At 43.2% G+C, this 16,927-nt stretch overlaps 3 protein-coding genes across 10 annotated transcripts; 2 read left to right on the top strand and 1 right to left on the bottom strand.

Moving 5' to 3' along the window:
* Positions 1-424: 424 nt before the first annotated feature.
* On the bottom strand, positions 425-15,009 carry LOC132787828 (trypsin inhibitor). Of its 8 annotated transcripts, none has more exons than XM_060795144.1 (3): positions 14,852-15,007; positions 14,720-14,794; positions 425-507 (listed from the first exon to the last, which is right to left on the bottom strand). In XM_060795144.1, the coding sequence occupies exons 1-3, from the start codon at positions 14,919-14,921 to the stop codon at positions 440-442; spliced, it is 213 nt and encodes a 70-aa protein (XP_060651127.1). In that variant the 5' UTR covers positions 14,922-15,007; the 3' UTR covers positions 425-439. The 8 variants fall into 8 exon arrangements, 5 of the variants coding, with proteins under 5 accessions (XP_060651127.1, XP_060651126.1, XP_060651125.1 ...); XM_060795143.1 differs by lacking the exon at positions 425-507 and adding an exon at positions 1,795-2,055 and having other exon boundaries at positions 14,852-15,009; XM_060795142.1 differs by lacking the exon at positions 425-507 and adding an exon at positions 1,796-2,061 and having other exon boundaries at positions 14,852-15,008.
* On the top strand, positions 13,049-14,064 carry LOC132787827 (tabinhibitin 2-like). The gene is made up of 3 exons (XM_060795140.1): positions 13,049-13,212; positions 13,270-13,671; positions 13,730-14,064. Exons 2-3 carry the CDS (start codon positions 13,409-13,411, stop codon positions 14,022-14,024), a joined length of 558 nt encoding a protein of 185 aa, XP_060651123.1. The 5' UTR covers positions 13,049-13,212; positions 13,270-13,408; the 3' UTR covers positions 14,025-14,064.
* Positions 14,152-16,578, top strand: LOC132787815 (uncharacterized). Its single transcript, XM_060795126.1, has 2 exons — positions 14,152-14,580; positions 14,986-16,578. Exons 1-2 carry the CDS (start codon positions 14,152-14,154, stop codon positions 16,321-16,323), a joined length of 1,767 nt encoding a protein of 588 aa, XP_060651109.1. The 3' UTR covers positions 16,324-16,578.
* The last annotated feature ends 349 nt before the right edge of the window (positions 16,579-16,927 follow it).

Raw genomic sequence — 16,927 nt, 5'->3', positions numbered from 1 at the left:
CGTAATTGCATCAAGAGTAACGGCACTTGTTGCTGCTGTCGCAACTGATGTTGCTGCTGCCGCTGTGGCTGCTACTGTTGCTGGTAATGTTGGCCCAAGACCAAGCCCAGCAATCATTATTATCGCCATCGCTTGACTGCCTCGTTTTTGGGCAGTTTTAAGAAGGCAAACGACTCGAAAGGTAGCTGGCAAGCAGATAGCAACAGTTGGCAATGACATTTCAATGCATTTATGATGTTTATCTTGGGGCCATGCAAAGTGTCCCCTCTCTCTCCCCCACTCTCTCCTCGGTTCTGCACCGATTTCGATAAATTGAGCACGTTTTATGTGAGGCAGGGCTTTATTTCATTTACGTTATCAAAACAACTTCATCATCATCGGCATGCTAAACTCATTGATCTGGCTGCTGGCCAGAATAGAATTTGATTTTTTGGCTCGCTTAATTGGCCCAAACCGACAGGCAGGACATGCTTAGACATAGACTTGGTAATTTCAAATGAGCGCCAGCTGAAAAAAATAAAGCGAACAAAAGATGCCGCATGCCGCATGCTGCATGCCGCTTGCCGCAGCTGCCACAGGGGGCAAGGCTTGGAGTCATAATTCATTTTGGGCCCCGTTGTGTCTGTGGCACACACAGATTTATTTTCGGCCCACTCGATTAGCATACAATTAGATTATATGAAACACTCATAAATATGTAACATATTCATAAATATTTCCAACATTTGTGAATAGCTCCTTTTGATTTTAGGGCCGAAACGAATATACGTAACTATTTGAATCGGAATTGGATTCGATTTAGCAAACTGCAGTCTGCAAAACTGCAGTTGGCAGTTTTCGGATTTTTTGGAAAGTTTTCTTTTGCAATGAGGCAAAGTTTACTGCTACACAGTGAGCATGTTGACCGTTAAGTGCCATTAAACAGGCGACTGTGGCAGTGGCATTGTTGCCGCTGCTGCTGCTGCTTCGGCTGCTGCAGTTGCCGCTTTCTAAGAGAAGAAGAAAATGAAGCAGGTGCGCAATTGTCAATTTTCCTGCTGCTTTGCCAGCGAAATGCAGCGAGAGAGAGAGAGAGAGAAAAAGAAACGCAACAAAAACAATGAATAACAAGCTGGCAACATTTGAAGCACACACGAGACGACAATTTAATACACTCTAAAGTGTGCTTGCTACTAACTTAAATTGTTTAAGCTAGACTATATAATTTGTACAATTTAATAAATATGAAGAGTAGATAACATAGTAAGAAGAAGTTTGATTTATGTCATACTTAATTGGGATACATTTAAACTCGCTCAACTTTGTTGCCCTCTTCAATCAACCCTCCTTCAGTTAGTGTATTCGCAATCTCTGATTGTTTTCTGCACAGGTTTTTATCAGTCGCATATCGGCTTGACATAGACATAGTAAGTAGCTTTTGTTGCCCGTTGTCAGTTGCTGTTGCCGCTGTGGTTGCTGTTGTTGTTGCTGTTGCAGCAGCAACCGGCCTGCCGTTGTGACTGTGATTATTATGATTGTCCAGTCAAGCATGGACGATGCCCAAGCCCCCTCCTTCCCATCCCCCTCTCTGCTGCCACTTCGAATGCAGCAGCCGCTGGCAATAATACGACGAGTATCGCATTATGATTTATGGCCTTTTTCCTAGCTAGATTTAGCGGCGGCGCTTGTTCTACCAGCTCACGTCTATCGACATCTCTCTCTCTCTCCCGCTCTCTCTCTCTGTCTCCCCCTTTCTCTCTCTCTCGCTTAAACTGTCGCCGTGCACATAAAAGTATATTTCTCTTATATGTTTATTCATGTGCTATGCAATAATAACAATAATTTGCCTGATTTATGATTTGGTTTTGTGACATCAATTTGGCGTGCGACCAGCCACAGCATCAACCACAGCAACAACCACAGCAACAAACCACAGCAAAAGCCATTCCGAGTCTCTCAGCTGTGCAAGTTGTATCTGCATTTGAATATCAGATTATCGATGAAATACATTGTTATGCGCTGTGCCACAGACTTCTGTGCGCCAATCGACTGCCATAATGTAAACCATGTTAATAGCTGTATCTATCAAAGGATATGCACAATTATTTCTTTACGAATAAAACATAGAAATATTGAGGGAATGAGTTTAAACTAGAGGTGGAGAACTATCGATAGTCTGCGCCATCGATAGTGATTGATAGTTTTCATAAACTAGCGACTATCGACGATAGCAAGAAAAATCTATAGTTGTCGATAGTGCAGTAAAAGAAAATAATTTAATTTTTGAAATAATCCATATGTATTAAAAATATGAGAGTATGAAATTGGTTTTCCAATCTTTATTTGAAAATAATAAATAATTATTATTTGAATAATACGATTTTTTTTTATTTTTTAGGTTTACCTTAACTGCTATTTGCATATTTATTTAACCCAATAATTTTGTACGCCTATTTTAAACGATGTGTCCTGCTTTGCTGAAGATCCTTTTCGATTCTACGGAGGTTGCGGGTATACAAAGATATAAGAAAAAATATCGACCTCTATCGACGATAGCAATTAACCACTATCGAGAGTGCGAGCCGCTATCGAGAGCGTGTCGATAGTGGCCAACCATCGATAGTCCCGATAGTGCCATCGATAGTTCTCCACCTCTAGTTTAAACAAACTAATATTCAATTCGTTTTAAACTATCTTAGATTGGTACATTTGAAGTTATCTTTGTGTTTATCTGTGTTTATTTCTTTAAGCATGCAAAGCAAATATATGTATATTCAAACAAGTAAGAAAGCTACATCGAGTGTGCTCGACTTTGAGTTACCCGCTACCCATTTTAAATGGAAGAGAAATATACCAAATCAATATACTACATAGCACTAAAATATACCAAAGTTTTCTACATTTAGAATCTACTTTCATATTTTACTGATATGCCGAATATTTATTTGTTTGCTTTAAGGAATGTATTTATTGCTATTGAACCTTTCCTTATAACAGTTAGAGTGTCGATGTAAAAGTACAATGTAATAATCAAATTCCTTCAATGTTTGTTATGCTGATCCCCGTCAGGCACAGCAATAACAACAGCAACAGCGACAACAACGACAGCAACATTCAAGTAAATGCCATAAAAATATCAAATGTAATTGCGCTTGTCGTTGTTCGATCTGCGGCTGGTCTGGTCTGACTTGGGCTGGCCTGGCCTGGGAAGCTCGATCAGACAATGCTCGTTATCGTGTGGTGTCTGCGATAAATTCCATAGATCATAATTTATGTGGACGCCGCTTAGAAGTCTTGACACAGATGACGCAGATCATGGGCATTTGATGGAGCCACGAACACGCGGTCGAACAAGTCTCTAGAGAGAGGTGCAAGTACTCCATGCAGCCTGTGGCAAGGAGTGTGGCACGGAGTTGGAGGGAGGCTGTGTTGGCTGCGCCACCGCTGGATGTCACATAAAGTCGGCAAACTAATTTCCGCCGTATGCTAATTAAAAGTGCTAACGGCATGAATGCCATTGGGCAAATTGCAGCTAACCTGGGCACCGCATAGGGAGCGAAGAAGCAGCAGCAGCAGCAAGTGGCTGATCGCAGCAAAGTTCTAGGAAGTGCAGCCGGCGGCACATGCTGCGATGCAAGGCGATGCAAGGCGATGCGATGCCATGCCCAACTATCCAGCCAAGCAGCCAAGCAGCCAAAGCAAAGTCAAGCCAACCGCTCGCTCGTTTCGTTATGGTTTAAATGAGCAATTTAACAAGCAGACAGCAGCAGTTGCTGCTTTGGCTGCTCTGGCTGCTGCTGCTGCATGTGGAGTAAGAGATCAAAGATAGAAATCTCGGCAAGAAGCGGCAGACAGTGGCAAACAGGCACACGGCGCTGGCGGCTCTGTCGGTTAGGGTTATTGCTTGTTGTTGTCGTCGACTTAATAGCGGCGCTTGCCTCTGCTGTTGCTGCTGTTGCAACAGTTGCTGCTGCTGCTGCACTTGAAATTGAATCTGAAGTAAAATCGTGCACATTCTGAGGCGACACCGAGATGCGGAAACGGCAGCACAACAAGCACAGAAGCCGTTAGTTAAACTGCTGTTGCCGGCGGCCAGCGTCCAAGTGCAGCTGCATCCCCAAAGATCTCAGTTGAGGTTGCTGCTTTTGTTGTTGCCTCGAACCCTGCCCTTGTCGCCTGTCATAAAGGCAGCCCGGTTTCTTTATTTTTTGTTTGAGGCATATTAATTATTTTTTCGGGCTTTTGTCGTTGTTGCTGCTGTCGTTGTCGTTGTTGCTGCTGTTGTTGTTGTACGGCTGTGTTGCTCTTGGAGGATGTCTCTTGCACTTGGGCCTGGGCTGGGTTGTGGTCTGCAGCCTGCAGCCTGCAGCTGCTGCATGTGCCATGGTCAAAACGCCCGCCAGCGATATTTGGGCTGAGATTTCAGCTGTGGTTGCTGCTTGCGTTGCTTTTGGCCGTTGCTTGCCTGCCGAATCGTGGCCTAGAGCATAGAGCAAAAAGCACACCAGCAATGAAATTTTTCGTACATGTTATTGTCCATGTCCCAGGTCCAGTGTTGCTGTTGGTTGTTGCCGTCTCGCTCATTGCCCATTGCTCTGGGCAACTGGCAACTTGGCAACTTGGCAACTTGGCAATTGGAGCCACCCATGGCGGGTTCAATCGAGTTTCGTTACAGTTTTGCTATGGACAGCAGGGGCATTGAGGGGGAGTCTCTCTCTGATCGTCTAGTTGTCTTTTAGCGTTTGGCATTTTCAATTTCATGTTTGTGTTGCTGTTGTTGCTGTTGTTGTTGCTGGGTTTCTGTGAAGCACGATAAGCATTTCTTTTGAATTCGTTTTGTTGAGGGCGTGTGCGGCTGTTGCTGTGGCTATGGCTGTTGCTGCGATTGTGGCCAAAACAAAAACAGAAACAGAGAGAAAAAAAAGAAGGCGGACAACAACAAAATCACAGTTACATCAAATTGTTAATTCGTTTCATTTTGCACCGGCTGCGACTGTTGTTGCTCAGCTGCTTTGTTGCTTTGTTGCTACCGTTGCTCCAAGCACTCGAATGTTCAAGACAACAACTTGAGGTCAATCGAAATAGTGCATAAAATCAATTGACAACTTTTTGTGTGCTCAAAAACACAAAAGAAACCGTTGAAGCTTCGATTCGCGATTCGTTCTGCGGCTGCAAAGCAATTGCCAATTGTCAATTCTCAATTGTCGACTCAGTCAATTGACGCATTATGGATGGTCAATCTATTAGCTGGGCGCGTACTTCATCACTCACTGTCAGCTTACCCTGCAGTTGATCTCACTCCTGAGTGTTTCACTTCCATCGATATTTGCCTAGGCTTAAGTTATGAGGCAGACACAGAGGCAGATGTGCCATGGAATTTCCACATCAATTTCAATTGCCCCAGTGAAATTGGCAAAGAAAGCGAAGTCGAGACGAGGCTTACGCCTGCAATCGGTAACCTAGTGCCGCAGCAATGTTGCTTTGCCAGCACCACCCACTGTTTTAATTAAGTCGAAATGCAAATGACTCGCTTGGGACGGGGGCGGTCTCAGATCGGACTGGGCTATGCGATTAATTGCGCAAAATTGGCGCGCCATTTTCATGCAAATGTGGCATGCTGCAAGTGAAAGCCACCACAGCTGTTGCTGTTGCTGTTGTCGTTGCTGCTGCTGCCGGTGGCATCTTTATTTTTATGGTGCGCTCCTTTGATAAGCATCTCTCTCTCTCGCTTAGTTTTCCCGCTAAATTTGTGTTTCTTTCGCATCTCTGATCGAGTGCTGGGCCCAAATCACTTAACAATCAACAACCACTAGCAACAACAATATCAACTACAGCTGCGACACTTTTGAAACTAGTTTGACAACGATGTTATGCACTGATCGATACAGGAATGGAAGCGAAGCTAAGCGAAGGGAAGGCAAACGAGGAGAGAAGAGGTGCCAAGTACTCGCTGCTCGCAGCCGCGTTAGATTAATTTCCAAAGGCTGTCATTAAAATTCCAGCGGGCTGCAATTTATATTTATGCCACACACATGCCAATGCAGCCCCCGATTGCGTTTGCGTTCGCGTTGCGTTGCAATTTTTAATAAAAAACAGCTTTATATTTATGATATCAGAATATGGCAATAGAAAGAGCAAGACAACACATTGAAGTGGAGACTGAGGTAGAGTCGGTGACGAAGTTGCAGTTGGAGTTAGAGACATTGACGACCACGCGCCACGCTCGTTAGGCCGTTTGAGAGATCAAGACAACATCATCAGAGCGACGAACAAACAGGCAACGGGCAACGTGCCACATGCAACACACACATGCCGTGCAGCCTGCTGAAATTTGCATGACAAACTCAAACTCATCCATCAATCACAGAGCGTATTGCAGTTAGAGTTGGAGTTCGAGACGGAGTTGGAGTTGGAGTCGGAGTTGCAGACGGAAACCCGTTGGAACCCCTCGGCCAAATAATTTCACTTTTAATTACAGCTAACAGTCTGCTGTGTGTTTGGAGTAGAAGCTAATCCCTCTCTATATAGTATTTATATTAATACAAAGCGCTGACGTCGCCGCTTAACGTAAATTTTCACTTGTCTTTTGCATAATATGGACAAGCTGCGATGCGATGCGTTGCCCGAGGCACGCCTGACTGGAGTTGGAGCTATAGAGTTGGGGCAGGCGGCGCCACAAAATCAATTTGCTGCCACGCACTGTGTTATCACCACAAAGAGATAGAGAGAGAGAGGGAGAGAGGTAGAGAAAGAGTTGTGCGTAGCGATGTGTTGCCAGACAACGTCAGACTTTGTCTTTTGGCTTCAGCGTCACCTGTCGTCGCTCGTTAGCGTCATCATAAATAATTTTAGCAGTTTTACATTGCGAAATCTATGTAAATTTATGACGATTCACAAAGAGAGGAGAAAGAGAGAGAGAGAAAGAGCGAGAGACAGCGGCGTTTCCTTGTTGTTTGGCAGTGATAACGAAATGACCATAATGGCCATTAGGAGCACTCGCTATATAGTTGCCATAGTTGTGGTTGCTGTTGTGTGTTGCTGTTGTGTGTTGCTGTGGTTGCTGTTGCAGTTGTTGCCCCATACGTGCAGCATGTGCATGTTATTGCAGCTGCCCGCTGTGCCACGAAATGCATTCAACTCCTTCTCTCTCTCTCTCCCCATCTCTCTTCTCCCTTGGCAACCAAAAAAAAGAAAACAAAACAAAAATAATTGTAAATCGTTAGATTTATGACCAAAAACACAGCCACGAATTATGACGCCGGTCACAGGTGGAAATCGCATGCTGATTTCTACTTGATTTGCTTGCCATATAATTGCAAATTGTATTTGTTTAAACACGTTCACATGCATGTGAGTACGACTACGAGTACGAGTACGAGGCACTCAGCACTCATATTCATACTCGTATTCGTATTCATATTGGTATTTTTGTCTGGGGTTGAGTCTCTTGGCAACTTGGGATCCACACGAAATTGGCATCAAGCCAGCGCACGTCGCATGTTGCTCATGTCTGTTGTTGTCCAGTTGTTGTTGTTGTTGCTAACATTGTTGCTTTGATTGTTGTAATTCAGACGCTGCACGCCCACGCAAACACTCCACACAAGCTGTGTGACTTGACTTCAGCAGTTTATCCAGTTATTACTTACTATTCGTAATTAATGTGCGATGTGTCTGCTACATAATGAAACAATTAAACGAAACAATCAATCAGCTATAATTGAATTATTAACATTTATTCATTTATTTAATTGCTGTGAAATTCAAGTTCGATTCTATTTTGTTGATGAAGTGCAACAAGTTTAAGGTCGGACAAGAGCCTCTCACCTCATAGAATTATGATTGCCCCTTTAATGATATGCAGCTGCGATTGTGGACACCACTTTATGGTGGCATCCAATTTCTGCTTGCCACTGCCACTGCCACTGCCACGTGCGTGCTCCACTTCCTCTTTGCAAAATAAAAAAAAGGTGGCAATGTGGCAAATGTTGTGCGCTTAACATTTTTATGACCGCCATAAGTTGGCTTAGAATGCGGCAAATGTGGTTGCAACGTCTGCTAACTGTCCAGAAGCTGCAAGCTGACCACAGACTCCACTCGATGCTGACACTTGAGGTATCGGTTTCATTAGCGAAATGTTTCTGTTCGAATGCCAAAAGGTCGCAATTGAAGCCATTTACCACAGTGGCAGTGGCAGTGGCAGTGGCGGTAGCCGAAGTGGCAAACAGAGCAGAGCCCATTATAATTTGTATTGAATTTCGATTCACTCTTATCGCATTCACTCGCATCGCAGGTGATTTGTTTTTCGCTGAGCCAGAGAGTGCAGACTCGATAAATTTATCAAATTGAAAAATGTGCAATCGAAATCAAATCAAAGTGAAACAACAACAACAACAACAACAACTGCAACTGCAACTGCATCCAACAACAACTGGGCGAGCAGATAAATAAATAAATGTGTTTACGGTTGGTGCTGTTGATTTTCATAGAATTGTGAAAACAATTCGCAAAGCGCTTTGCAATCAGCAACTTGCCCCACCTTACTACTATGCTATATACTTGTCTCTTGTCTTGTGTTGTGTTGTCTTGTTATACCCGATACCCATAGGATAGAAGGGTATTATAAATTTGTGATGGCAGGAAATGTATGTAACTGGCAAAAGGAGCCATCTTCCATCCCATATCCTATGTCCATCAGTTCTCCTGTCTGTCTGTCCTTATCAATACCTATATCCCAGACAGAGGTAGCGGAGACGTGAATTAAGGTACAGATATTAGTAAGAAACGTATTTATGATTGTGGTTAAAATCTTCTATATTGGGTTTTCAGCTGCTTATGCTGAGAGTCTGGTATATTTTGATACCTACATTGTATATAGGCTTCTATGACAACTAAGTTATATTTCGAAACGATATATCAAATACTACCTTCGGTATATTTTAGTATTTTGGCAATATAGTATTGGGTATTGAGTATATTTAGTACTTCAAAGATTCGCTAATTGTAGCCTTCGGTATATTTTAGTATATTTGTGGTATAGTATTCTGTACATTCCGTACTTCAATGATATACCGAATATAGTCTTCGGCATATTTTAGTATTTTTGATTTATATTATTTAGTATATTCAGTATATCAACGATATACCATATATAGCTTTTTGTGGTATACTATTTGGTATATATCCTTCGGTATATTTTAGTATATTTGTGGTATAAAATTGTGTACATTCCGTACTTCAACGATATACCAAATATAGTCTTCGGTATATTTTAGTATTTTTGAGGTATATTATGTAGTATATTCAGTATATCAACGACATATATAGCTTTTTGTGGTATACCATTTGGTATATTTTCAAAATAATAATACCGCACTGTTTTGCTTTCATTCAAAATGGGTAGCGGGTATCTCATAGTCGAGCACACTCGACTTTTCCAGTCTTACTTGTGTTCGGTTGGGTTAGGTAAGGTTAGGGTATACAGCGAGTACAAACGACTTGCGACAAAATGACGAAATTTATGCTTCATTTTTCCGCTGTTACTGTTGCGGCAGCAAAGTGCGGCCATAGGGGCTGACACTGGGGCGTGCCACACGGTGCTGCTGCTGTGCTGTGCTGTAAAGTGGCAAGCGGCTGGTGGGGCACAAAGCTGTCAGCAACAAATGCAAAGCGCCAAAAACTGCGACACTTTGTATAAATTGTGTCGAAAACGGCAGCGGGCATCGGCGGGCATCGGGCATCGGGCATCGCATCGTGTCCAATGTGGAACGCCAACGCTGCCAGGGACAGCTAAGAGCCAACTGTCTGCCAAGACAATTTGTTGTTACCGCCGATTGCCGGATTGCAGTCTCTGCCTGGCCACACCCCCTTGGGGCAAATGCAACAAATTATTGTCATCAATTTTTAGATGCAAAGCTCGAGGAGTGACATTTATTGAAGCGTGGCTCAACGCTGCGCCCCCCCGGCCACTCCACAAGACAAGAGCAGACCAGAGCTGGCCAGGATGCAGCCGGACATCGGCGAGAGTGGACACAGTGTTGCTGCTCCACATTGTAGGCGACCAAGTGGCTGCTGCTGCTTCGTAATGTTGATGTTGATTATAGACTGCCGCAACTGCCAGACACTGGCGAATGACACGTTTGCAGTTGATTGCTAGGAAACGATGCTGGCTGTGGCAAGTTGCCATTGTTGCCACTTGCCACAGACGCAGACGCAGACGATGCCAAACAAGTGGCCATCGGGCGACCAATGAAATTAGCAACAGCAACAGCAAATGCGGCAGCTCGAAGGGTTTTTGTTTTCGGTTTCATGATTGCCTCCGCTTCATTAGCAGACAACAGACAACGACGAACTGTGTTGTGCCCGAAAAGTAAAAGCCGAAAATTATGACCATATTTGTGGTAAATTATGAGAGACCCTTTCATAAATACGACTAACTGCCCCACTGGGGGCAGCTGCAGCAGCAACCAAAACAACAACAGAAGGACTACTTAGAGGCCAAAGCAACACACGCCAAAATAGACCATTGAAATTTACATTGTGGTGGACAATCGCCTGATTCGAGTCCGAGTTTGAGTTCGAGTGCTTGACTTGCTCTAAACTATGCCATTTATCATACAAAGTATGTATATAACGTATACGACCGATATACATTCGCAGTAGCTGCTGTCGCTGCTGCTCTACACACTTTGTCAGCGGCCACTTTTGGCCTTTTGCAGTTTTCCTATTTTCACCATTTCTTTCGCTTTTCCGACAACAATTCCATTGTTGTCCAAAAAGGCTACCGTTGCCACCGTTGTCTGTCTGTTGTCTCGTTGTCTGTTGCACCACTTAACCACTGACCGAACTGCGAACTGCGTGCCATAGAAAAGAGTGAGGGGAAGTGGTTGGGGAACAAACTGTGACAATGACTGGACAAACAAAAGCAAAACAAACAAACGGCTTCAGTTGCTAACAAATACACAAATGTGACACAGAAAAAAATACAGAAGAACTGGAGTGTGGTCCATGATCTCTCTGTGATCTTTGCCTTTTTTGCTGCATTCGAATAAATAATAATTAGAATAATAATAATCTATTTATTTATTAAGGCTTGGCCCACCACGTGAAACGCCGCTCAAGCTAATTTATTGTCTGCATTTGATTATTGATTCAAATCAGTGAGAAACGTTGTCGGAGTTTATGCAACACAAAAGATTAGAAACGATTGAGTGTGGCAGAGATTATAGATGATAGACAGATAGAGTTTTATTTATTGGAACTATGCGGTCGAGTGGGAGGTAAGAGAAACTTTGAATTATTGTATAAAAAAGTCTTCAGCATAAAGTAGAATTTACTTCTAAGAGAGGAATAAGTTGCAAAGAATAATGAACTTGCATTTAATTAGTATTAAATTGGAATCTTTGTAGCCAAATTGAACAACTAAGAAAGCTATAGTTGTGTGTGGTCGACTGTGAGATACCCGCTAGCCATTGTGAATAAAAGCTAAACAAGGTGTACAAATTACACCAAATCGATGTAATGCACAAATACTAAAAATATACCAAATGATATAATTTATATATTCATATAGAACTACATTCAAAATAAACCATTTTAGATATTATAATATACCGAATTAATATACCACAAAAATACTAATAATATACCAAAAATTCCATGTGGTATATTGATATTGTACAACATTAAAAATATACCATTTTGAATTTAAAAATATATCCAATTGATATACCATAAAATACTAACAAATATACCAACTGTAGTATTTGGTATATTGGTATAGTACTACATTAAAAATATACCATAAAGTGCAAAACATACCAAATTGTCAGCTAAAGCAAAGGGTCGGAGATGCCTCTTTCTGCCTGTTACATTCATTTCCTGCCAGCACAAAGTTATAATACCCATTTACCCTATGCGTAACAGGTATAAAATGTTAATTTCCATAATAAGATAGTAAAGGCAATTACAAATTATATGCAGTCCGCTCGCTGGGGAATTTTTCAGATGCATTCAGAATGAACTCTCGGGAGCATCCACAAAAATTGGATGTCATTGTTGCGGTTGTTGTTGTTGTTGCTGCTGCTGTTGTTGCTGTGGCATACGCAAGCAATGCCAATTAAAGAGTCTGCATGACCCCGTCGTAGTCAGTTGGCAAGTTGGACTGTCATGTTATAGTGGGCTTTCCATAGCGGCACTGTTACTTTTTGCTGCTGCTGTTGTTCGGCTTTGTGATATGCGCAGCTAATTGACCGACAACAGAGGCCTCAGATACTGCACTTCATCAACAAAGTAACAGCCACAGCAATAGCATCAGTAATAGCAACAGTAACAGCAAAAAGTGAGACCTACTCGAGTGGCGGGGCATTACGTCAACGTCAACTCAATTTGGCGGTTAACAAGCATGGGACACAGAGTCGAAGATGGAGTTCGAGACTGAGAGTCCAACTCGAACGATGATGACGATGAACGATGACAACGACAGCGACGACATCGACGACGGGTCAAGTGCTGACGCATCTGCCAAATCGAGTGAAGTGCACCCCAAACTTGTAATAACCAAAATAAAAAATACTTGAAATTTAATGAGAGTTGTTTGCTGTTGCTCGCTTGCAGCATCATTAAGAGTGATCATCTGTCTGTCTGTCTGCTGTCTGACTGTTTGCAGCATTCGAAGATGAACGAGATCTTTGCCTCATTTGAGTTTTTCTTATGACTTTGATGTGGCTTTGGAACAGCTCATTATGACTCCACAAGTGCTCACTCGCCATAAACTTGTACTTGGGAAATTTACAATTAAATGCGATTAACTGCCTCAAGTGACAATAATAAAACAATATTTACGACACATGGCTGTAAAAATGCCCCAGCTGCGACCTAATGAAGAATCCCCCTCTAACTACTTCTGCTTTTCACTTTCTATTTCGCATAAAAGTTGATTAATAAGTTTGCATGAGTAATGAGTAAATATTTTTCAGCTGAAATAACATTTTCATTCAGTTGTTCTTCGACAACTGTTTTGCTTGGCTATAAGTAGAAGAAATGGAAGCAAGTCTTGTTAGTCAAGAACACCCTGCTCTGGAGGTTGCTAGCATGTCCTTGGTGGAGAGTAAATTGCTCACTCAACAGCTGCTGTTTGTGCTCTGCATGTCCTTTAATGCCTTAGCTGATAAGCATCAAGAACTCTGCAGAGGAACTCACTGCGGCACCAACAATTTAATATGCCAATACTTGAAGGTAAGTCTGCTTTATACTAAACACCTGCTGAAACTTTAGAATACTTCCGTTCTACAGAAATTAAGCAGCGAGTGCTTACCAGGAACGAAGCTGATTAACCTGGCGCCCCCATCAACAGCAGATCCTGCATCTGCTCAACAATTACCGCAACAAGGTGGCAGCGGGATACACGAAAACTCTGCTGCCCGCTGCGCGAATGGCGCGCATGGATTGGTCTGAGGAGTTGGAGAACTTGGCCACCATTTATGTAGCTCAATGTGCCACCATAATACAGCCATGCATGTCCTCGCCACAATACACAACCATTGGCAGCATCTACGATGGCGTAAGCTTCGCGGGCGTCTACAGATCAAGCCTGCTCCCTATGTTACTAGAGGAAACCATCAAAGTTTGGTTCGAGGAATCGCGTTTTGTCACCAGAAGCATGGTGCTGCAGCTCCCAACGAGTCTGAGTAAAAGGTGCGTATGGATAGACTAGATATTAGTTCCTATCTCATCACCCTCCAATCTTTGACAGAACCATGCGGCAAGTGGCGCTGCTGATGACGGATCGCAACAGTCACGTGGGCTGCAGCGGCATCTTCTTTGTGAGAGGTATTTCGAACAACTTTCGCCTGGTGTGCACCTTTGCCACCGATCTCATGATTGATAAGCCCATCTATAACGTATCCTCGCCTCCGGGCACTCACTGTGCCAGGCAGGACGACAGCTATGAGAATCTTTGCGCCCTAGGCGAGCAGTACAACAACCACGAGCCTTACATTGAAATGAGGATGCTCGACTCCCCCGCCTATAGCTTTTCGCAGCCCTAATGTAAAGTGCAATAAACTATTCCCTGTGGACTTTCTCAACTATCTAATGTGCAGTTGGCGTGCAGCTCGAGCGAGTTCCTCGCTATAAAAGGACCTCAATTCGTGTGGCACTTCAATCGAGTGCATCATGAGGCAGTTGCTCACTTTTAGTTTTCTATTGCCAGTGCTTGTAGTGAGTTGGAGCTTATCTATTCCTGAGCTGGTGCAGCAAATGCACAGACAGCAAAAGCTCGACTATCTACTGATTGTTGGTGACTCTGCGAGAGCTCAGCCTTCTTTCTGGTCAGAGTTGCAGTTGCCCTTCATTGTGCTTAATAACATCTCGAACGTGAACAACGAATTGGAAACTTTACACTCCAGCAACTTGATGAGCATTGTTTTTGTTGAGTCACCAGCTGAGCGCTTGCTGGAATTTGTGGCTTTAAATCTAGGATTGTGGAGCACAGCGCCTTTGCTGTTAATACTGCAAAAGGAGCTGCAAGTGGATGCAATCTTTCAATGGTGCTGGCAACACAAACAGCTGCTCAATGCTCTCGCTATTTACGACAATTTTGAGGTAAGTTTCAACAACAGATTTATTGCAGAGTTCTATTTGAACACTTCTGACACATTGCAAGCACTACGACACTCGGCTTCCGTTTCAAAGCGATTCGGGTTGCCTCCACAGCCGCCATATAGAAACTCTATGCACTCACCTTCGAAGGGATCATGGGCAAACATTGTGATCTTGGCATTACACGGACCGGCATCCGCCTTAAACATGCATCGCTCTAAGCTGGAAGAAGCTAAAGAACTTTCAAAACTTTACATGCTCAAGACTTACGTACCTTCAGTTTTCTCTGGGTTGGCCAGCAAGAAGGCCAAAAAGCAGCACAGCAGACAGAGAAATAATTTCATGATTTTGAATTTTAATTTCGATGTAAGTTAATTTTCAATTGAACTTTGCTTTATTTATTTCTAGGCAACTGGACTGCTTTATAGCTACTCACCTTTTCCCATATTTCAACTTGACGAGCGACGCATCGACAACTCAACTAATCCCATTCTGTTGCCTCGCTTAAATGATCTTCAGGGGTATCGATTGCCAACTTTAGTGGGCGGTTCTCCGCCTCGGCTCATCGTCTATCGACGTTCAGATAACGAACTTTTCTATGGCGGCTTTGTGGGTCACTTGATGCACTGCTTTGAGGTGAAGTACAACTGCAGATTGGAGCAACTGCTGCCCATGAACGAATCCACTTTAGTGCCAGCACAGCAGCTCAGAGGCGCAGTTCTCAGTGGCAAAGTGCAGTTCGCTTTGGCTGCCATTTACACGGAGAAGCCTTCGAATAACTACACGTATCCCTTCGAGCTGCTCAACTGGTGCCTGATGATGCCTGTGCCTGGCCTGGTTCCGCACAGTGAGCTCTACAGTCGAGTGTTGGGTTTCCATACATTCCTCATCATTCTCAGCGCTTTAATACTGACTTCTTTCCTGCTCTCAGTTGGTTTGCGTCGTCATGGATATCGAGTGCAGCCCGATGAGTTTCTCTTGCATGAAAATTGCCTGAGAGGAGCACTGGGACAATCCTTCAAGGAAGTGCTACGTGCACCGATTTTTGTGCGCGGCATTTACTTGCAGATCTGTGTGCTGGGTTTTCTGCTCACCGCTTGGTACAACTCTTACTTCTCTGCCTACATCACAAGCGGACCTCGGGAGAAACCCTTCTCAAGTTTCGACAACATCTTAAAGTCTCATTTCAAGATTGTCATCTGGAATCCAGAGTACCAGCAGCTCATCAGGTACTCGGAGAAAATGCAACGCTACGAGGCCATCTTCAATATCGAGCCGGACTTTGAGCGTTTTCTTAAGAGGCGTGACTCCTTTGACACCCAGTTTGGTTACATGATGCCCCACGAGAAGTGGAACATCATCGAGCAGCAGCAGCAGGTCTTCACCTCGCCACTGTTCACCTTTCGCGAGGATCTCTGCGCCTTTCGCGGCATCCCGGTCGCCTTTCCCATTGCACCCAACTCCGTGTTCCGCGAGCCTCTGGAACGCCTCATCGGAGAGGTGACTGCCACTGGCCTAATGGCCCACTGGCGTGACATGGCGTTTAGTGAAATGATAACTGCTGGCAAATTGAGTCTGGTCGATCTTAGCGAGTCAAACGAGTTCCGCGCCATGCACCTGATGGATCTGCACCACATTTTAATCGCCGGCGCATTGATGATGACCCTCGCTTTCATCGTGTTCCTGCTCGAGCAATTACACTTCTACTGCAAAACCAAACTTGGACGTCATCTGCCTCTTGCTTAACTTGAAGAGTCTATGCCTCGTGGCTAATTGAAAACTTAATTGCTTTAATAAGCAGTCTAGATAATCTTATTCTGTAATTAATTTCAAACGGATAATAATCGTTTTGATTAATTGCAAAACTTTTCAGATCTTGTCTAGATAATCGAATTTAATGAAAGCTGCAATTTAAGCTAAACGTAAATTTAACACAATGATTATACTTATATTATTAAAGCTGATCACACTTCGTTAAATCCTTCTACATAAAATGAATAAAGTTTTATTGATCTAAACTCATACAATCCGTTAATCTTCTGGCCTCTTTTACCTCTTAGTTATAGTCGTGTATTTAAGGAGTTCCTGAATTTCTGAATTTAGCAATGTTAGTCCCGATATCCTTAGCAAACTTTGCCGAAGTTATAAGCAAAACTTGTTAAGGGACAATAATAAAATTAAACTAAAAAAGCTAAAAATTCTCAATGAAACATTGAAAACATTGAAGGAACGTTTTGGAATAAGAATTTATTGTTCCCGAGTACATTGTAATTGGGCCTGAAGTTTTTTACGTAATTCAGCACTCTGAATTTCGGTTCTAAATATCGGACAGTTTTTGAATACGAATCGA

This window comes from Drosophila nasuta, chromosome 2R (genome assembly GCF_023558535.2).
Source record: "Drosophila nasuta strain 15112-1781.00 chromosome 2R, ASM2355853v1, whole genome shotgun sequence".
In the NCBI taxonomy this organism is placed as follows: Eukaryota; Metazoa; Arthropoda; class Insecta; order Diptera; family Drosophilidae; genus Drosophila; species Drosophila nasuta.
Note: the sequence above shows the minus strand (reverse complement) of the source record. Positions and strands in the feature narration are given on the sequence as shown.